Raw genomic sequence first — 16,228 nt, 5'->3', positions numbered from 1 at the left:
TGAAAAGCTAGTGCAGAGTTTCTGTGTACCCCACGCCCAGTTTCCTCCGTCATTTACATCTTCTATTAATTTGTTGCAATAAATGAGGCAATATTGATACTTTACCATTAACTAAAGGCCTTACTCTATTTAGGTTTCCTTAGGGTTTTTTTTTTTGGGGGGGGGGTTATGAGTGTTCTTTTTTTTTTTTTTTTTACGAACTTTATTTATTAGAGAGAGCCCATGGGTTGAGGGGGACAAGGTGTAGAGGGAGGAGAGGCACACACCCGCAGAGCAGGGAGCCCCACGAGACACTCGACCCCAGGACCCTGGGATCATGACCTGAGCCGAGGCAGACGCTTATCCGACTGAACCACCCAGGTGCCCCAAGTTTATTAACGTTTACCCACCATATTTTTTACTATTCTAGGCTCCCCCCAGAATACCACGTTACATTTAATTGTCATGTCTGCTCGGGCTCCTCTGGACTTTTCTGACTTTCCTGTTTTTGATGACCTTGGCAGTTCTGAGGAGCATGGGCCGGCCAGTTATGTGCAGGATACCCCTCTATTGGAATTTGTCTAATGTTTTCCCCTGATTACAGCGGGGTTACGTGTTTGGAGGGTGGGGGAGACAGCCGTTCTCATCACCTCGTAGGAAAGCACATGCTCCCTGTGTGACTACTCGTTGGGCACATTCACATTTCGAGGCTCATTTAATCTCCATAAAGATCCTCCAAAGTTGGCGTGATGTGTCCCATTTTCCAGATACGAGGACTAAGGCTGGGAAGGTGGAGTGATGTTATGTTGGGGGTTCCCTGCCAGGAAGGCCTCTGCTTCAAGACTGATGAGCTGCCTCATTGTTTTGCATCTGGCTTGTTTTCAGGTTTTGGGTTATTCTAAATACCACCTCTGCGCACGGCCTTGTTGTGTTCTCCCGGGTTATTTCCTGAGGGTGTGTCCCTGAAGAGGGATTACTGGGTCAAAGGGTGTGAGGTCTTCATTGCCACATGGCTCTTGAGAAACATGGAACCGGTTCACAGGGCATGAACCACTATGTTCCTTTTTACCCACATGCTCTCCAAGACTGAATTTTACATTTTTATTTTATTTTATCTCGTTACTTTGTTGTGCTCTTTCCCCCGCCACCCAGCTCACTGCTGGCTGTTGGTAAAACTCAACATCCCTCTCCAAGGACAAACATAAGGCTTCACAGACATCATTTAAAAGAATGTGCCTCCTGCTGAGCTGGTCATATGATTTTTATCCTTTGTTTTGTTAATGTAGGGTGTCACATCAGTTGATTTGTGGATGTTGCACTATCCTTGCATCCCTGAAATAAATATTACTTGATCATGTTAAAATAAGTAAATAAATAAGATAAAAGAATGTGCTTCGGGCCAGGGAGCAGTGGCTTGGGTAACAGACAATGGCCACCTAGCAGGAATGAGCCGTGGCCTCCCAAGGTGACCACTCTGCTGGGAGCAGCAGTTACTAGGCGGAGGAAACTGTGCATTTGTTAAATCAAGACTCCAGAAGGGGCGCCTGGGTGGCTCAGCCAGTTAATCCTCCAGCTCTTAATTCCAGCTTAGGTGGTGATCTCAGGGTCGTGAGATGGAGCCCTGTGCTGGGTGTGGAGCCTGCTTGAGGTGCCTTCTCTCCCTCTGCCCTGCCCCTCCTCCCCACTCTCTCTCTTTCTCTTTTTCTCTAAAAAAAAAAAAGAAGAAGAAGAAAGAATCCAGAATTGTGGCATTTTATGTGTGTTTTTCTTTTGACCGTCATTCTGGTTCATTTCCTCTTTAGACACTTTTACCTGCTGATAGTCACTTAGAAGGTACGTGTAAGAGTTTTCCCCAAACTAACCTAGTGTCTACACAGCACTTTCAAACCGCCTGTCTTGTTTATCTTACTGCAGTTGGTTGGCCTTCAGCATTTCAGTTAGGATTCGGGGCTCATGGGTCCCCGAGCTGCTGAAGTCAGAGTGTTCTGGAGGTGACTTAGCTCACTGGCATTTTCAGAGCAGATTTCTCCAGTCAGGTCTGCACATGGCACAGCATATTCCAAGTCTCTGAGGGGACTTCCTCAGGGATCATCTGGGCTGTGTGTCCCCAGACACACAGGAGGTGATTGGCCCCAGGGTAGACTGACGCCTGGATGCCATCTCCAGCTTTCTCAGATGACCAGTGGGCAGTGGCTAAATGTCAACATATACTTGGCCATGACCTGGCCCCGTATTTGATATGAGAGAGACGCTGGTGTAGAGGGTGGAGGTTTGGGATGAGGAGGTAAAGTTGTGCCTTAAGAGTCTGTGAATCATCACCTCCTGAGCCCCCCAGAGGGGGATGGCAGGTGGTGGGATGATGACGAGCAGCTGTCCTGCTCGAAGGTGGTCACATGGGCTCCTTCAGGCACATGTAATAGAAAACCCAACTCCCTCGAAAGGCCTCCAAGGTCGATTGGCATTGGGTGTGTCCAGTGCAGGGCCCAGCAGAGCCCTCACGATCAGTCGTCTATGATCACCCAGCCCTGAGGTCTTCCATGCGAGGTTGCAGGGCACTCTGGGAGTTCTGGACTCTCTAGGCCGTGGGGGCTACAAGGGAGTGGCAGCAGCCACAAACCAATTACTTCTTTGTTTTTGTTTTTTTAAGATGTTATTTATTTATTCATGAGAGACCCGCAGAGAGGCAGAGGGAGAAAGAGGCTCCCTGCGGGGAACCCAAGGGCGAGACTCGATCCCCGGACCCCGGGGTCACGCCCTGGGCCGAAAGCAGCCGCTCAATTGCTGGGTCCTCCGGGCGTCCTCACAAACCAACTTCTGAGCCAGCAGAAGCCTCCTTGGCTCGGCCTGGAGTGTGTGCCTGTCCTGGCCCCGTCCTGTGTGTGTGTGGAGTGGGGGCAGGGGCAGGAGTCCGGTGCGCCGCTTGGCGTAGTGGCTGGAGACGTGCTTCCCAGTTCTCCCGCTGCCATTGCCGCAGCGAGCACCGGGAAGGGAGTCTCTGTGCCCAGGCGTGGGCGCCGATTCTGAAGCCGTCCACTGTGCTCCAGACTGCGGGCCTGACCAGTGTGCTGCCGCCATCCGTGGGCTGGGGCAGGGCCGGACCCTCCTTGCTGAAGTCACTCCTCTGTTTTTTTGCAGATTCCAGGCCCAGGAAGAACCTGATGGTAAGTAGCCCTTCCTTGCCCCGCCTCCCCGGCTGTGTGCCCCTAAATCAGACTCCTTTGCCAGTGGATCTACTGGTTCTGGGAGCTGCTGATGGGTCGTTCGCCCCCCCCCCCCCCCCCCCCTGCAGTGACCGGGGTGTGGGCTCCCCTGCGATTTCAGCTGGGTGTGCCGCATATGGGGCAGCACGGTGGGGCCTGGGCCAGGGCCTGGAGGAGGATGGGGAGCTCCACCCCCTCACAGCCTCTGGCTCCTGGCTCATCCTGCAGGGGACTTCCAGAAGGGCCTGGCCGACCATGGATTTGGTTTTGGCTGCTTTGGGTGCCAGGTGTGGTCAGAGAAAGGCTGTGTTTGCTTCCCCTTCTCCTTCACTCCTCTGTGGTTCTCGTTCTCACAGCTGGGATGGTAAATCCATAGCACGACTCTGGAAACCTAGCATCACCGGGGCGCCTGGGTGGTGCAGTTGGCTAAGCTCCGACTCTTGATTTCAGCCCGGGGGGTGATCTCAGGGTTGTGAGACTGAGCCCTGCCTCGGGCTCCGCGCCGAGTGTAGAGCCTGCTCTGTGTCTCTCCTGCCTCTCCTCTCCTGCTCATGCTCTTTCTCTTAAAAAAAAAAAAAAAAAAAAATCACGAAAATTTGCCCACCACGTATGGAACACTCACGATGAGGCAGGCACCTCGCTCCGTGCTTCCCAAAGTTATCCTAGGTGTCCTTCTGGCACTCCGAGGTCGGTACCGTTGTCCATGTCCCAAAAGGGGAAACAGGCACAGATGCGAGAGGAGGTTCGTTCCACGTTTGGAAAGTAGATGAGCGAACCCTGGTTGGACTTGAACCCCAGGGTAGTGTGGCTCCAAAGCCAGCGCCCGACCTGTTGCCCCGCGCTGGAAGGACCTCTTCACCCGCCTTTTACAGAGAGCTTGCTGTGCGCAGGTGCCGGGCCGTGCTGCACTGAGCCTACGGTTAGCGGGGAGGGGCCCCCACCCGGCCCCCACCTGGCCCCCGGGCTCAGCCTGGCCCCTGCTCGCTGAGCAGCCTCGGTGGAGGGTGGGGTGAGGGCAGGGACAGTGCCCTGTGGGGCTGAGGACGGGGCAGGACAGAGCACTCCGTGTGGCCAGCTCTCAGGTGGGTATGGTTCACCCATATTTTTTTTCCATTTATCAGTTTTTCCGTGACTTTCTTTGAACTCATTCATACAAGGAGAAAGGTTTCCATCCCTTAATTTTTTAAAATGATAGAACCACAGTATGAGTTCACTTTCAAATTATGGGGGGTCACATTCAAATATGCTTGGGTCAGATAAGTGGCTGTTACAATACCAGGAAATTTCATGAAAAGGCATTTAATGATTTATAAGATAATCTAACATTTCTTGGCCGTGGGAGGCAGTATTTTCATAGCAACTTGTTGAAAATGCCACCTTTTGGACTTCAGATTATCCTAAAAGGACAGTCAGGGCTATGTAGACATACTCTGTGAATCACTCAAACCCCATTTAAAGGCTGAAAGTAAATAGTACGCGTTAGAATGTTCCACGAGACCACTTCTTTATTCTTACCTATGAAAGTCAAAAACAAAACCACCATCTTCCTGAAGACGTAGCTACTTTTAGAACACGTTAGCGTAATTGTAGGCGATCGCTGTCCCAGGAGGTCAGGGCTGGTGGGTTGTGGTGGGTCTGGAGCACGGACGTCCAGCACCAGGTGCCGGGCAGGGTTCGCGTGCTGGCCCGGACACTTGCTAACCAGCCTGAGCCAGTTACTGGATTCTTCTGGGTCTCAGTCTCCTGGTCTGTAAAATGGAGAGGGTACTAATATTAGCACCTTATAGGGTGGTTGTGAGGATTGACATGTTTGTTAAGGCCACACGGTAAGTACCATATGGGATGCTGGCTACTATCATTCATTCATTCATTCTTTTATTTATTTATTTATTCATGAGAGAGAGAGAGAGGCAGAGACACAGGCAGAGGGAGAAGCAGGCTCCCTGCAGGGAGCCCGACGTGGGACTCGATCCCGGGATTCCGGGACCCCGCCCTGAGCCTCCCCATGCGCCCCACTGTCGTTATTTAGTACAGGCTAAGAGCAACAGGACTCCTGAAACTCCGCACAGGGCTCGGGCTCTCGAAGCCCAGGAGCCACGGGTGGTGTGAGGCATCCTGAAGGCAGAGGTGGTGAAACGGGGCTTCCCAGGGCGGTGGGGGGCACCTGCATCAGCGCCACGTCCCCTCGCCCACAGCAGCTGGAGAAGAGTATATCGGTGGTCGAGTCGGGCCTGGAAGAGGTGGGCTTAACGAGCTCCCCGGCTGTGGACCCCGGCCCCGACGGGGCGGCCTGCCTGGAGAGCGTGCGGCTGCTGGAAGCCAGCCCGGTTGGCAGTCCCCCGTCCCCCAGGGACCTTCCCGAGCCCCGGCTGACCTCGGAGCACACCAACAACAGGATCGGTGAGTCTGCTGCTTACGGGGTCCTGCTGTGGGCGCAGCGGAGGGCGCTGGGGAGGTGGGCCTGGACCCTGGGCCCGAGCAGAACTGGGGACCCGGGGGCGGGGGGGGGGGGACAGGAAGGGGCGCGCGTGGGTTCTGCCGCTGGCCTCGCAAGCAGGAGCAGCTTTTGGGGAGGGAGGTAAGCGCCATGGGGTGTGTTCCTGCAGCGCAGCCCTCGGCTGAGGTCTGTGGGGTCGGAGTAGTGGGGGCTCTGCGCTCCTTGGGCCATAGCTAGCGTTTGTGAGATCCTGGGCGGGGAGGACGAGGGGCTCCCCCCACCCGGGGTCCGCCGGCCTTGAAGTGAGCAGCGAACAGCGCGCCCGCCCCCAACAAGCAGCCCTCGGAGGGACAGGAGGGTGCGTGCCAGTGCTCTGTGGCCACGCAGCCTCCCTACCGGGCAGGGGCGCTACGGGCGGGCAGGGGGCCTCTGCAGAGACCCCAGGAGCCCTGCCCCGCCCGGCTCGGCCGCCCCCAGGGTCTCCCTGCCTCCTCTCCCACTGCGCTCCCCCCGGGGACACCCGGAGTGTTGCCACCAAAATCACGGCTGTCCGTTCTGCGCCCCTGCTCAGGCCCCGGGGTCCCTGTCACCCTCAGGATGACTTCCAGGATTCTTACTCGGTTGTTCCGACTGGTCGCCGCAGCCGCCCCACCAGACCCCCCTGCCTCCTGACCCCTCCTGTCTGTACGCCTCCCGTTCACTGGCAGTTTCCAGAGTTCGGGGAGCCCTTTCTCCCTTCCAAGCGCCTCTGTGGGCGCTGCTGCCTCACCCGGGACAGCCAGCTCCTCCTTTGAATCTAGTCCGTCTCTGGTGTCCTGTGGCCCTTGCTCACTTGCCTCCTCCTCCAGGAAGTCTTCCTGGCCCTCTCCAGTCTCCTGTCTAGACCAGATGCTGTGCTCCCCCAGGCCCTAGGCCCCAGGCCTCTGGCCTCATACCCTCAGCACCCAGCAGTGGGACTGTGTGTAGCCCCCCCCCCACCCCCCCACCCCCGGCTGTGAGCTCCGTGGCTGTCTTCTATGGAGCGTTAACCCTTGCTGGGATGATACCAGAGGGGCATTGTAATTGTCCTGCACGTTTCTACCGCAGGCGTTGGTGGATAGAACTCCCTGGGGCAGAGTCTTTCGTCTGAAACCAAAACTTCTGGCATTGGAGCTTTCTGCAAGTTTATTTACAAAGAGTTTCATTTGGGGGAAATACCACCAAAGGCATCTCCTTTAAATTTCCTAAGAAATCCTGCTTCGGACATTTGAGGCCGTGCTGAGTGCAGTGCAGGAGCTGTGGGGCAGCTGGAGGGAGGTGCTGGGCTCCCAGGGGTGCTGTGGGGTGGGCATCCTGCTCAGCGGCCAGTTAGCCTCGCTGGCAGGCGGGGTGCTCAGGGGAGATGGCCTTGGGGGTTCTCTCGGGGGCCTTTTGTCCTGACACCATCCCAGAGGAACACCCTGCCCCACTGAACCTGCCCAGTGCCCCGGGGAGACCAAACTACGGCCTGAGCCTTATCCCTCTGCCCCTGGGCACCAGGTAGGGGAGCCCCTCACCTCCCACCCGCGGAGATAACTACGTTCCTGGATTCCAGAGCCCTGGGTTGGGGAGAAGGTTCCAGCAGCTCCTGGAAGACGCTCCCCTCCCCTCCCAGATTTGGGGGGGGGCTGTGATGAGGGTCAGAGTAAGAGCAGTCAGGGCCCTCGGAATGTGAGGTGGCAGGAGACGGCCCCGGCTTTGGCTTCTTGTACCTGACCACCCACCTCCCCTTCTCTCCGCCCCACTGCCTGTGCCTCGCCCTCTCCAGCCCCGTCTGGCTGCTCTGTGCCCTCTGTCACCACCCCTGGCTCCCGCCTCTCCCTGGCCCCTCTCTGCTCAGGCTCCCGGAGCAAGGGGCGTGCAAGCCTCGGGGGAGGGTGTGTGTCCGGCGCCCAGGGCCCTGCTCCCTCTTTTGGGGTGTGTGTGGGCGCCCTGTGCACAGCTTGCCACACTCCTAGCTTTTTTCTCATCCTTGCTATTTTGAACACTTCCCTTTTCCCTAAAGATATAAAAACCCAAACAGAAGAGCCAACATTATGCAATGGGGTCGAGGGGAGCAGGGCTCCCAGGGTGTTCCTGAACCAGAGAGGTATAACTGGGTTACCCAGAGAGGCAGGACCCCAGCCCTCAACTCCATCCCAGCTTTCAAGTTCCCTCTTGAGCTTCCTCATTCCCACTCGAGAGAGTCCCAGGGCCAAGCTGCTCGAGGCCGTCAGAAGCTGGGCTGGGTGAAGGCCAGGCTCCTCACTTCCCGGTTTCTTGGGCAGCTTACTTAGCTCCCCCAGAGCCTCCCTGCACCCCTTCCCAGCAGATGGTGCTGAGGCCCGCAGGGGAACCTGCCTCCCTTCATCCAGGCGTCCCGCCCGCCGCCCTGCTGGTGCTGCTCGGGCGCCACTGCGCAGCCCTCGGGCGGGAGGTTGGCATCGTGTTCAGTGTTAACAGGGCCGAGGTTTCTGAGACTGCGGTCAGGGGTCTGGGTTGACCTGAACTGAAGTTCCCAGGGGCTCGGGACCCCCGTACGAACACCGGGAGCACCTCGGGCAAACCAGAGCGCGGGCCACCCAGGCTTCTGATCTAGGCACAGGACAGGACTGGAAAGGACAGCCGGGCGGGCGGGAGCGTCTCCTGAGGTTCCTGCCAACTACCTGGGCGGGCCCGTTAACCTCTCGGGGCTCCAGGTTCGTGATGTGCCCACGGGGACCGGGGTGTGAGCGCTCAGCCTGGCCACCGTGGTGCTCACAGGGTGGGGGGGGCCTGCACCCCGCCTTCTCTCCCCGGGGCTCGCTTTCTCTCCCAGTGCTGCTCCCTCCTCTACCCCATGCCCAGCTGTCCATCGATCCAGATCCATCGGTCCAGGTAGATAGGGAGCCTCTCCCGGGAGGAGCGGAGGAGCGAGTGGGCCATCCCTCACTCTCAGCATGTGGTTTCCAGCTGTTTTCTTTCTTTGAGCCTCAGGATGCCCCTGAGGTTGGTGGGGGTGGCTGTGCATCCGAGAGGGTGTGTCATTTGCCCGAAGCCCCGCAGTAGGGGTGACAGAGTGGGACCTCGGACCCCCCTCTGCCTGCCTGCTCTGTCCAGCGAGGGCTCCGGTCCCCTCTCCTCACCCGTCCATTTGCCTTGCAGAGAAGATCTACATCATGAAGGCTGACACCGTGATTGTGGGGACCGTCAGGACCGAGGGGCCTGAGGGCCGTGGCCTGGTGGGGCCGGCAGGGCCTGAGTTCGAGGAGGATCTGGAAGTGGACCATGCCCCCCACTTCCCGGAGCAGGAGACAGAACCACCTCTGGGCAGCTGTGGGGACGTCATGTTCTCAGTAGAAGAGGAAGGAAAGGAGGCCCCCTTGCCCATGACCGTCTCTGAGAAATGAAGCCTGGCCTGGGTTGGGGCTGAGAGGACAGCAGGGTGCCCCCTGGGAGGCCAGGGTGGCATCCGTGGCACCAGGGTGGGGGACAGAGGCCCATGTGGCCCCAACTGAGGTTCCAACATCCAGGGGTAGAGCTGCCCGGAGCCAGGGGGTCCTGGGGTCTCTAGTCATGTCCCCAGCCTGGACCCTGGGGGAGCCTGGGCTTTTGCAGGAGGGACCATCTGGGGCTGGGGCTGCGGCTGCGGCCAGCCAGCGGGCACTGGCACCTGGTCCTGCCACTGCTGGGAAGATGCCCTCGGAGCCCTGTGTTCCAGACACACCACCAGGGCCAGGGCAGGGCCCGAGAAGCACGGGCCTCAGCGCTTGCCACTCTCACCTGGGCCATGGGAGCGATGCCCCCTGACCCTGCTGTCCTGCCGCTGGCCCCCAGTCACTGGAGGCCTGGAATGTGGGCGTGAACCAGCGCCGTAGGTGGCTTCTCCTGAGTCCACAGGGAAGTTGGGGCTGAGGCATCATTGGCTGCCCCGTGTTGGCCACAGCTGCGGTGCTGCCCTGGGTGCCCCGGGTCGGGGTGAGGCCCAGGCCGGCCCCCAGCCCTCCCCTGTTCTGTGGCCCCCAGCTCACCGTGGGGCCCAGGGTCGACTGGCTTGACTCATGGCACCCCCACCAGCCCCCTGGGGAGGCGTCTTGGGACCCAGATGCATGCAGACTCTCAGCAGCCAGGACCTGCCCCCGCGGTGGGGGAGCCCCGGCCTTTCCTGGGGCCCTGCCGGCTCCGTGGCATCCCCGCTGCGTCCCCAGATTTGCCATGTGCACAGCCCGGGGCCCAGCCCTGCCGCCGGGGCCCCGCCACTCAGTGCCCGTGGCTGGGGTGCGGGTGTCAGGGCAACGTGGCTTCGCCCTGTCCTTCGGCCTTAGTCTGGATTCTCAGAAGAGCAAGTGCTCCTGTGTGGACCTGAGGCCTCCTCGCATTTCACACCCAGGAGGAAAGCGCTGTGACGTGGGGCTGCCGGCCCGCGTAGGGACGGCGTGGACACGGCCCGGGAGCAGCCTGAGCCACCGGAGGATGCCGCACCCCGCCGAGCTGGGTTCCGGACATGGGCCCGGGCTGTGAGGGGCGGGATGAAGCGCCCCTCCCTCCAAAGGCCCCTCGTGGAACTTCCGATCCTCTGAAGCTTGATCCTCGGAAAACTTGGAAGGCCCTTAAGGACCCCATGGTTTCAGGACGCTCTGAGGTTGAGACTGAACATGTGGGCACGAAGGCTCCGGGCCTGCCTCCCCGTGGGGTGGGCTCCCTGGTCCCCCACCGACTGGAGTGGCAGCGTCTGAACTCCGTGCGCCGAGTCGGGGTGAGCCCCCCTCAGCCCTGCGAGGGCCAAGTGCCACCCTCCGGGCCCTCCCCCGTTCTGTGGCCCCCACGGTGGGCAGGGGGCTCAGGGTCGGCTGGCCTGGCTCTCGGCGTCCCCACCTGCTCCCTCTGTGGGTGGCCTCCCAGGGCCGATGTGTGCAGAGCCTGCTGCCTGCCCGCGGCGTTAGCACCGCTGGGGGACCTTGAAAATAAAGCCTGTCGTGCCGTAAGGCTCCCGCGCCCTTGGCTCCCCGCGCGGCGGCCTGGGCAGCAAGGACGGTCCCTAGCAGCGGTGGTGCCGGGTTGGCCTGAGCCGTCCTGAAGCCCTGGGCTTGGGGCCTGAGCTGGGAGGGCCCAGTCTGCGTCCCCTCCCCCGCCCGGGGCTCCCCGTGGGGTGGCGGAAGGCGGCAGCTGTGGACACCCCCAGCCTGTCCCCACACCACCAGCAAACCCGCCGTTCAGCAGGGTCTCCGGGAGCTGTGGCCTTCGGAGGAAACTCCCGGGGCAGCGAGGCCAGGGCCGCTCCCTAAGGTGGAACGAGGCCGAGACCCTGAAGGCCCGGCCCGGGAGCTGCGTCGTCGGGCTGAACCCAAATGGGCACCTGTGCAGGGACAGGAGCTGCCCCGGCTGGTCCCGGGGTGGGGGGGGGCTCTCTCCCCGCCCCCTTTTTCTGTCCCGTACGCGGTAACGGCGGGGGTGGGGGTGCAGAGCTACGCAGAGACCGACCCGGGAGAACAGCCCAAGCGTCGGGTTGGCTGAGCGGAGCCCACGGCGGGCGCCTCACCCGGGCGGCCCCGTGCTGGGCGCACACCTGGCGGGGCCGGGCCGAGGGGCGCAGGCGGCCGGTGCGGGCCGGGCGACCTGGGGGGGCGGGGGGGTTCGGGCTCCGGCCGTACGTGCGGGTCCCGCTGGGCCGGCTGCGGCCCGTGTGCGAGGTCAGGGCGCCGGCACCGCCGCTCCGCAGGGCCCGGGCTCGTGCTTGCTGCGTGGCCGCTCGCGTCCGGGCGCTGCGAGCCTGTGCCCTCGGGGAGCGGCCCTTCCTGCTCGACGGGTGGGCTCCGGCCTCCCCGGGGCTGGGATGCAGCGGGACCCCCACGGGGGGCAGACCCCCTCGCTCCGCGGGGTGCCCCACAGAGCCCCAGGTCACGGTCCTCGGCCGGCGGGTAGATGGCTCCGGCCGCGGCCTCCCCCGTGCCCCGGGTCCCTCCGCCGGGCGACCCCCGCGCCCGAGCACCCGCCGCTGCCCCTCGCCTGCTCCCCTCCCTCCCTTCTCCAAACCACGTAGGCGAGCGAGGCCCTCGTGGGTCGGGCCGGGGGGGGTGGCCGCGCACTCACGCTGCCCGGTTGGCCCGGGTCCCGCGTGGGTGGAGACGCCGAGAAGGCCCCCGGGCTGCGCAGATCGCCCCGGAGGCCGCGTGCGAGGACACGGGGTCGCGGGGGGTCGCGGGGGCGCCCTGGGTCGGAGGAGCTCGCGCTGCAGCACTGGGGGCGCGGCACGGTCCGGCGGGTGTCCCCAGGGCTCATGTCCCCCATCTGCTGTCCCCCGGCTGCTGTCCCCGCAGGAGGCCGGGAATCGGGAGTCTGGGTTCCCCTTTCTTTGGGTGACTTCCAGGAGAGGGGGACCCCACACCCAAACCCCCTGGGAGACGCTGGAGTGTGTCCGTGTTTGGGGACGGGGTCTCCCCACGTCCTGGCACACGCGTCCCCTTCCATCCGTCGGGGCCTGTCCCTGCTCCGGCAGTTGCAGCCCCGTGTTCCTCCCCCCACCCGTGTCCTAGGTCTGTAACCCGCAGGTGCCAGTGCCCTCGGGACGTTGGTGGGGTGCACGGGTCGCCGGGGCACGTGCTTGCCTGGGGGCGCAGGGCGGGCAGGCCGTGTGGGCCTTGCAGGAGCTATGGGGGAGCCCCAGCCCTGCCACGTCCCCTCTGTGTCCGGGCTCCACGAGCAACAGCCGAGAGGCCGAATATCGCGCCCCCTTGGCCGGGCTGGGGCCCGGGAGGGGCCGACATGCTGACCCGCAGCCACAGCCCCGGAGGCGCCCTCGCCCCGCAGGGCTGCGTCTGTGTCGAGGTGATCATCCGGCTCCTGCCCTCTGGACCCATTTCCTCTCACCTCCAGCTCACCATGGCTGGGAGGTAAGGAGGAGGTTGGGTTTGTTAAAAAAATTATTTTTAATTTTTATTTATTTATGATAAGAGAGAGAGAGAGGAGCAGAGACACAGAGGGAGAAGCCAGGCTCCATGCAGGGAGCCCGACGTGGGACTCGATCCCGGATCTCCAGGATCGCGCCCTGGGCCAAAGGCAGGCACCAAACCACTTGCGCCACCCAGGGATCCCGGTTTATTGGTTTTTTAATTTTTTTTTTTTGGTTTTTTAATTTTTAAAAAAAATTTATTTATTCCTGAGAGACACAGAGAGAGGCAGAGACACAGGCAGAGAGAGAGGCGAGCTCCATGCAGGGAGCCCGATGTGGGACTCGATCCCGGGACCCTGGGGTCACGCCCTGAGCCCTAAGGCAGCCAGGTGTCCCCGAGGTTGGTTTTGAGGGCCCCCCTTGTGGGGAGGCAGACACGGTGCAGGATGCTGGGGGGTTCGGTCCAGTCTGGGTGGACGGTAAAGACTCCTGGCTGATTTTCATGCTTCCGTTTATTTATTTTAATTTGGTGTTAAAAGTAAGTGCAGTGGTGAGCGGGGTTCCTGTTATAGGCAGCTCCGCAGGAGTCGGGGCAGCCCCATCAGACCGGCCCCACGGCCTCCGAGTGCCCGGAGCCTGGCGCTGGGTGCAGCACCCCGCCGTGCTGCCTGGAAAACTTAATCATTTTTGAACAAGGGGCCCCGTGTTTTCCGTGTGACGTGATGTAGCCGATTCTGCACGCGGGCAGCGGGTCATCGGGTGGGGCCTTACCCAGTGCCGAGGCCCGGCCCTACCTCCTGCCGCGTGGCCGCTCGGGCCCTGTTCCCGAACCTCGCAGCTGGCGGCCGACCTGCTCTGCCCGCTCCCCCGCCGCCCCCCGGGGCCCTCGGGGCTGAGCGCCTGAGCCCACGCCCGCCGCTGATTTTACTCGAAGGCCCACAGTGTGGCCTGGGCTGGGCGGGAAAGCGCGGCTCTGCTCCCGGCTGGCCCGGGGGCCACACGTCCAGGGCGCAGGCAGGTGGGCACCGCCTGGGGGTTTCTGTCCCCAGATCCCCCCCGGGGCGGCTCCGCCTCTGCCACAGGCGGCCGCTCCCCAGCAAGCCCCCCCGGCGTAGGAAGCGGGCCCAGTAGCCGGCACAGCCTCGCCCTGGCCACATGCGCAGGGTCAAGCGCAGCCGCAGAGCCCAGGTTCAGGGCAGAGGAGGTGTAGACGCCCCCCGGGTCGTCGCAGAATTCCGAGATCGTACTACGTGGCAGGCACGGTGCTCGACGCTTTCCATAGCACCTCAGGTTGTCCCCTCCGTAGTTTGGTGGTTGTCGCCCCGGTTGCCTCAAGGAAGCTCAAGCACTGTCGCAGGTCACCCGGACGGAACTGGGACCGAAGCCCTCGGTGTGCGGAGCTCGAGCGCCCGGAGGCCCCGCGCGGAGAGCGGCGGGCCCAAAAGCAAGCCGACCTCCATGTGGTTCTAGAATGTTTGAGGCTTTCCAGATAATCGGTTCCCACACCCCAGGTTCCAGATGGGGAAACTGAGGCTGCAAGAGCCCTTGCTGGGCCTCCCCCGAGCGGGGCGGGGGGGCAGGGTCTGGCCCCTTCCCGGGCAGGGTGGGGCCCCCCCAGCTCAGGGCTGCACCTCGCCTGGCCAGGAAGTCACCGAGAGCTGTGGGCAGGTTATGCAAGCGGCTGTCGCAGGGACATTGTTTTTCGTTGCGATTACACTTTGCTCAGGAAGTTCCCGCGGCCCCGGCGTGGAGGGAGGGGGGGAAGGGGGGTGCTCCTGGGGGAGCAGGGTACCGGGACCGAGGAGGTGGCTCCGGGCCAGGCCGCAGCGCAGCGCACTGGGCGGGGCTCCTGCTGTCACCCGGCTCCCAGCAGGCCTGCCCGGCCACCTGGCTGCGGCCCGTGTGTCCCCCACCGCCCCCTGGGCTGTGGCCGCCTGAGTCCCAGGCCCTGCGCACCCCGTCCCTGACCCCGGGTTCCGGGAAGCCAGGGCGCCTGCAGTGCACCTCCGGGCTTGCACCTGCCCTGCCTCCCAGGCCGGCTCTGCCCCACTGCCGCCCTGACCCCCACACCCCAAGCCTCTGGAACCGGCTGTGCCCCGGCCCCTCCCAGCCCCTCCCGCCCCTCCCGGGCCTGCACTGGGGTAGGGGCACGTGTCACCAGGACATCGCAGCCCACTGCCCCAGTCCCAGGCCTCCGTCCTCAGCTGTGCTCTCCTCCCCCAGGAAGCCTCCCAGGACTGACCGGGGGCGGGACTTCTGCGTCCCCCCAGGTCCCCCAGCCCTGGCTGTGACAGGGGTCAGAGGCCTGGTTCCGGCCGCCTCCCAAGAGTTCTCTGTGACGAGTTGACCTTGTCCATCCAGCGAGCTGCCCGGAGCCAGGCAGGGGCTGGGGCGGGGCCCCCCATGGACGGGGCGGTGGGGGCTCCGGCGTCCAGCATGTGGCACCGCCGGCCTGGGGCGCCCGCCTGCCCCTCTGGCGCCAGCTGTCCGGCGGGAGGCTCACTCCTGTCCCGTGAGTCCGTGAGCTGCGGTGGGGACAGCCCTGTCCCTGCAGACGTGGCCGCAGCGGCAGTGCGCCCCGGGGCGCCAGGTGAGGCCGGCAGGGGTGGGGGCGTTGGAGACCCAAGCGCGGGCGGGTCGGGGGTGCCCGTGTCTGCGCCCCGTCTCCGCGTGTTGGGCGGGAAGGCGCAGCAGCCTCCTGGGGGACCTGCCGACCGGCGGCCCGGGGACCTTCCTTGGCGTGCGGAGGGAAGGCGAGGCTGGGCGCGGGACCTCGGCAGGGAAGCTCCCCGGGCGCCCCGCGGGCCCGTGCGTGGCCGTGGCCAGGTGCCTGCCGTGTGCGGGCCGGTGGCTCTCAGACCCCGTCTGCGCAGCAGCGCGGCGGCGGGGCCTTGCTCATCCCCGTCCTGGGGAGGGGGCGGCCGAGGCCCCGGGACACGAAGCCGCGTGTCACGGTCAAGATCCCGTGGCCGGAAGTGCCCTGAGTAGGACCCGACCCCAGGCCAGGTGGTGGCGAAGTTGATGCCTTCTTAGTGCCTGAAGTTCCCCCGTCACTTCCCAGGAGCTCGGGTTTCCTGGGGTCCTCATTTGGGCGCCTGGCCGAGCCCGGCTCCGGAGGCTGGGGTGACACGGGCGCGGCCAGTAAGCGTGTGTGGCACCTGCAGGGACGGTGGGCAGGCCTGGGTGGGGGGGCGGTGAGGGGCTCCGGTCCCGGGGAGCGAGTCCTGAACACAGACAGCCCCGTGTGGCGGACAAGGGGCGGCCCCAAGTCGTCCCGGGCTCCTGAGCCAGGTCCCTCTGCCCCGAAGTCATCCCTGTCCCCCGGCCCGGGGCTGGCTGGTGGGCGTGTGCTCGGAAACTTCGAAGTTGATGAAGATTGGGAAATTGTACCGGGGGAAAGATGATTTCTTCCTCGTTTTGAATCGGGGAAAGGGAAAACCTACCGGGAAAATGAGGTCAGTGACTTCGGTGCCGTGCGCTCCCTGCTGACGCGGTCTCGCGTGCTGGGCGCCGCGTGGGGAGGTGGCTTCAGGGCCACGTGGCGTGTCCAGCGCTGCCCCCCCCTTCGCTGCCTGGCCACTCTGGCTCCCAGCTGGGCCTCGGTAGGAGAAGATCCTGGGCCGGGCCGCCTGGCCCCGGGCCAGCTGGAAGTGTGGCGGCCCCCCGACCCGGCCTGAAGCAGTGGGGTGCCCAAGAGGCCCATGTGCAGCACGAGTCGTGACCCCTGGACCTCAGAGCCGCGTACAG

General features: G+C 63.1%; 1 protein-coding gene across 5 annotated transcripts in view; it reads left to right on the top strand.

The window, feature by feature from the left end:
- TNFRSF8 (TNF receptor superfamily member 8) overlaps positions 1–10,577 on the top strand; it is a 40,444-nt gene extending 29,867 nt beyond the window's left edge. For 3 of the 5 annotated variants that reach the window (XM_038531984.1, XM_038531983.1, XM_038531986.1), the window contains exons 11-13: positions 3,115–3,140; positions 5,375–5,579; positions 8,758–10,577. In XM_038531984.1, the coding sequence (XP_038387912.1) occupies positions 3,115–3,140; positions 5,375–5,579; positions 8,758–9,002 (476 nt within the window). In that variant the 3' untranslated portion in view covers positions 9,003–10,577. The remainder of the gene's footprint in view (positions 1–3,114; positions 3,141–5,374; positions 5,580–8,757) is intronic. The other 2 variants (XM_038531985.1, XM_038531987.1) reach the window with 1 other exon arrangement.
- Positions 10,578–16,228: the final 5,651 nt, after the last annotated feature.

This window comes from Canis lupus, chromosome 2 (genome assembly GCF_011100685.1).
Source record: "Canis lupus familiaris isolate Mischka breed German Shepherd chromosome 2, alternate assembly UU_Cfam_GSD_1.0, whole genome shotgun sequence".
Lineage (NCBI taxonomy): Eukaryota > Metazoa > Chordata > Mammalia > Carnivora > Canidae > Canis > Canis lupus.
This window is presented reverse-complemented; position numbering and strand designations above follow the sequence as displayed.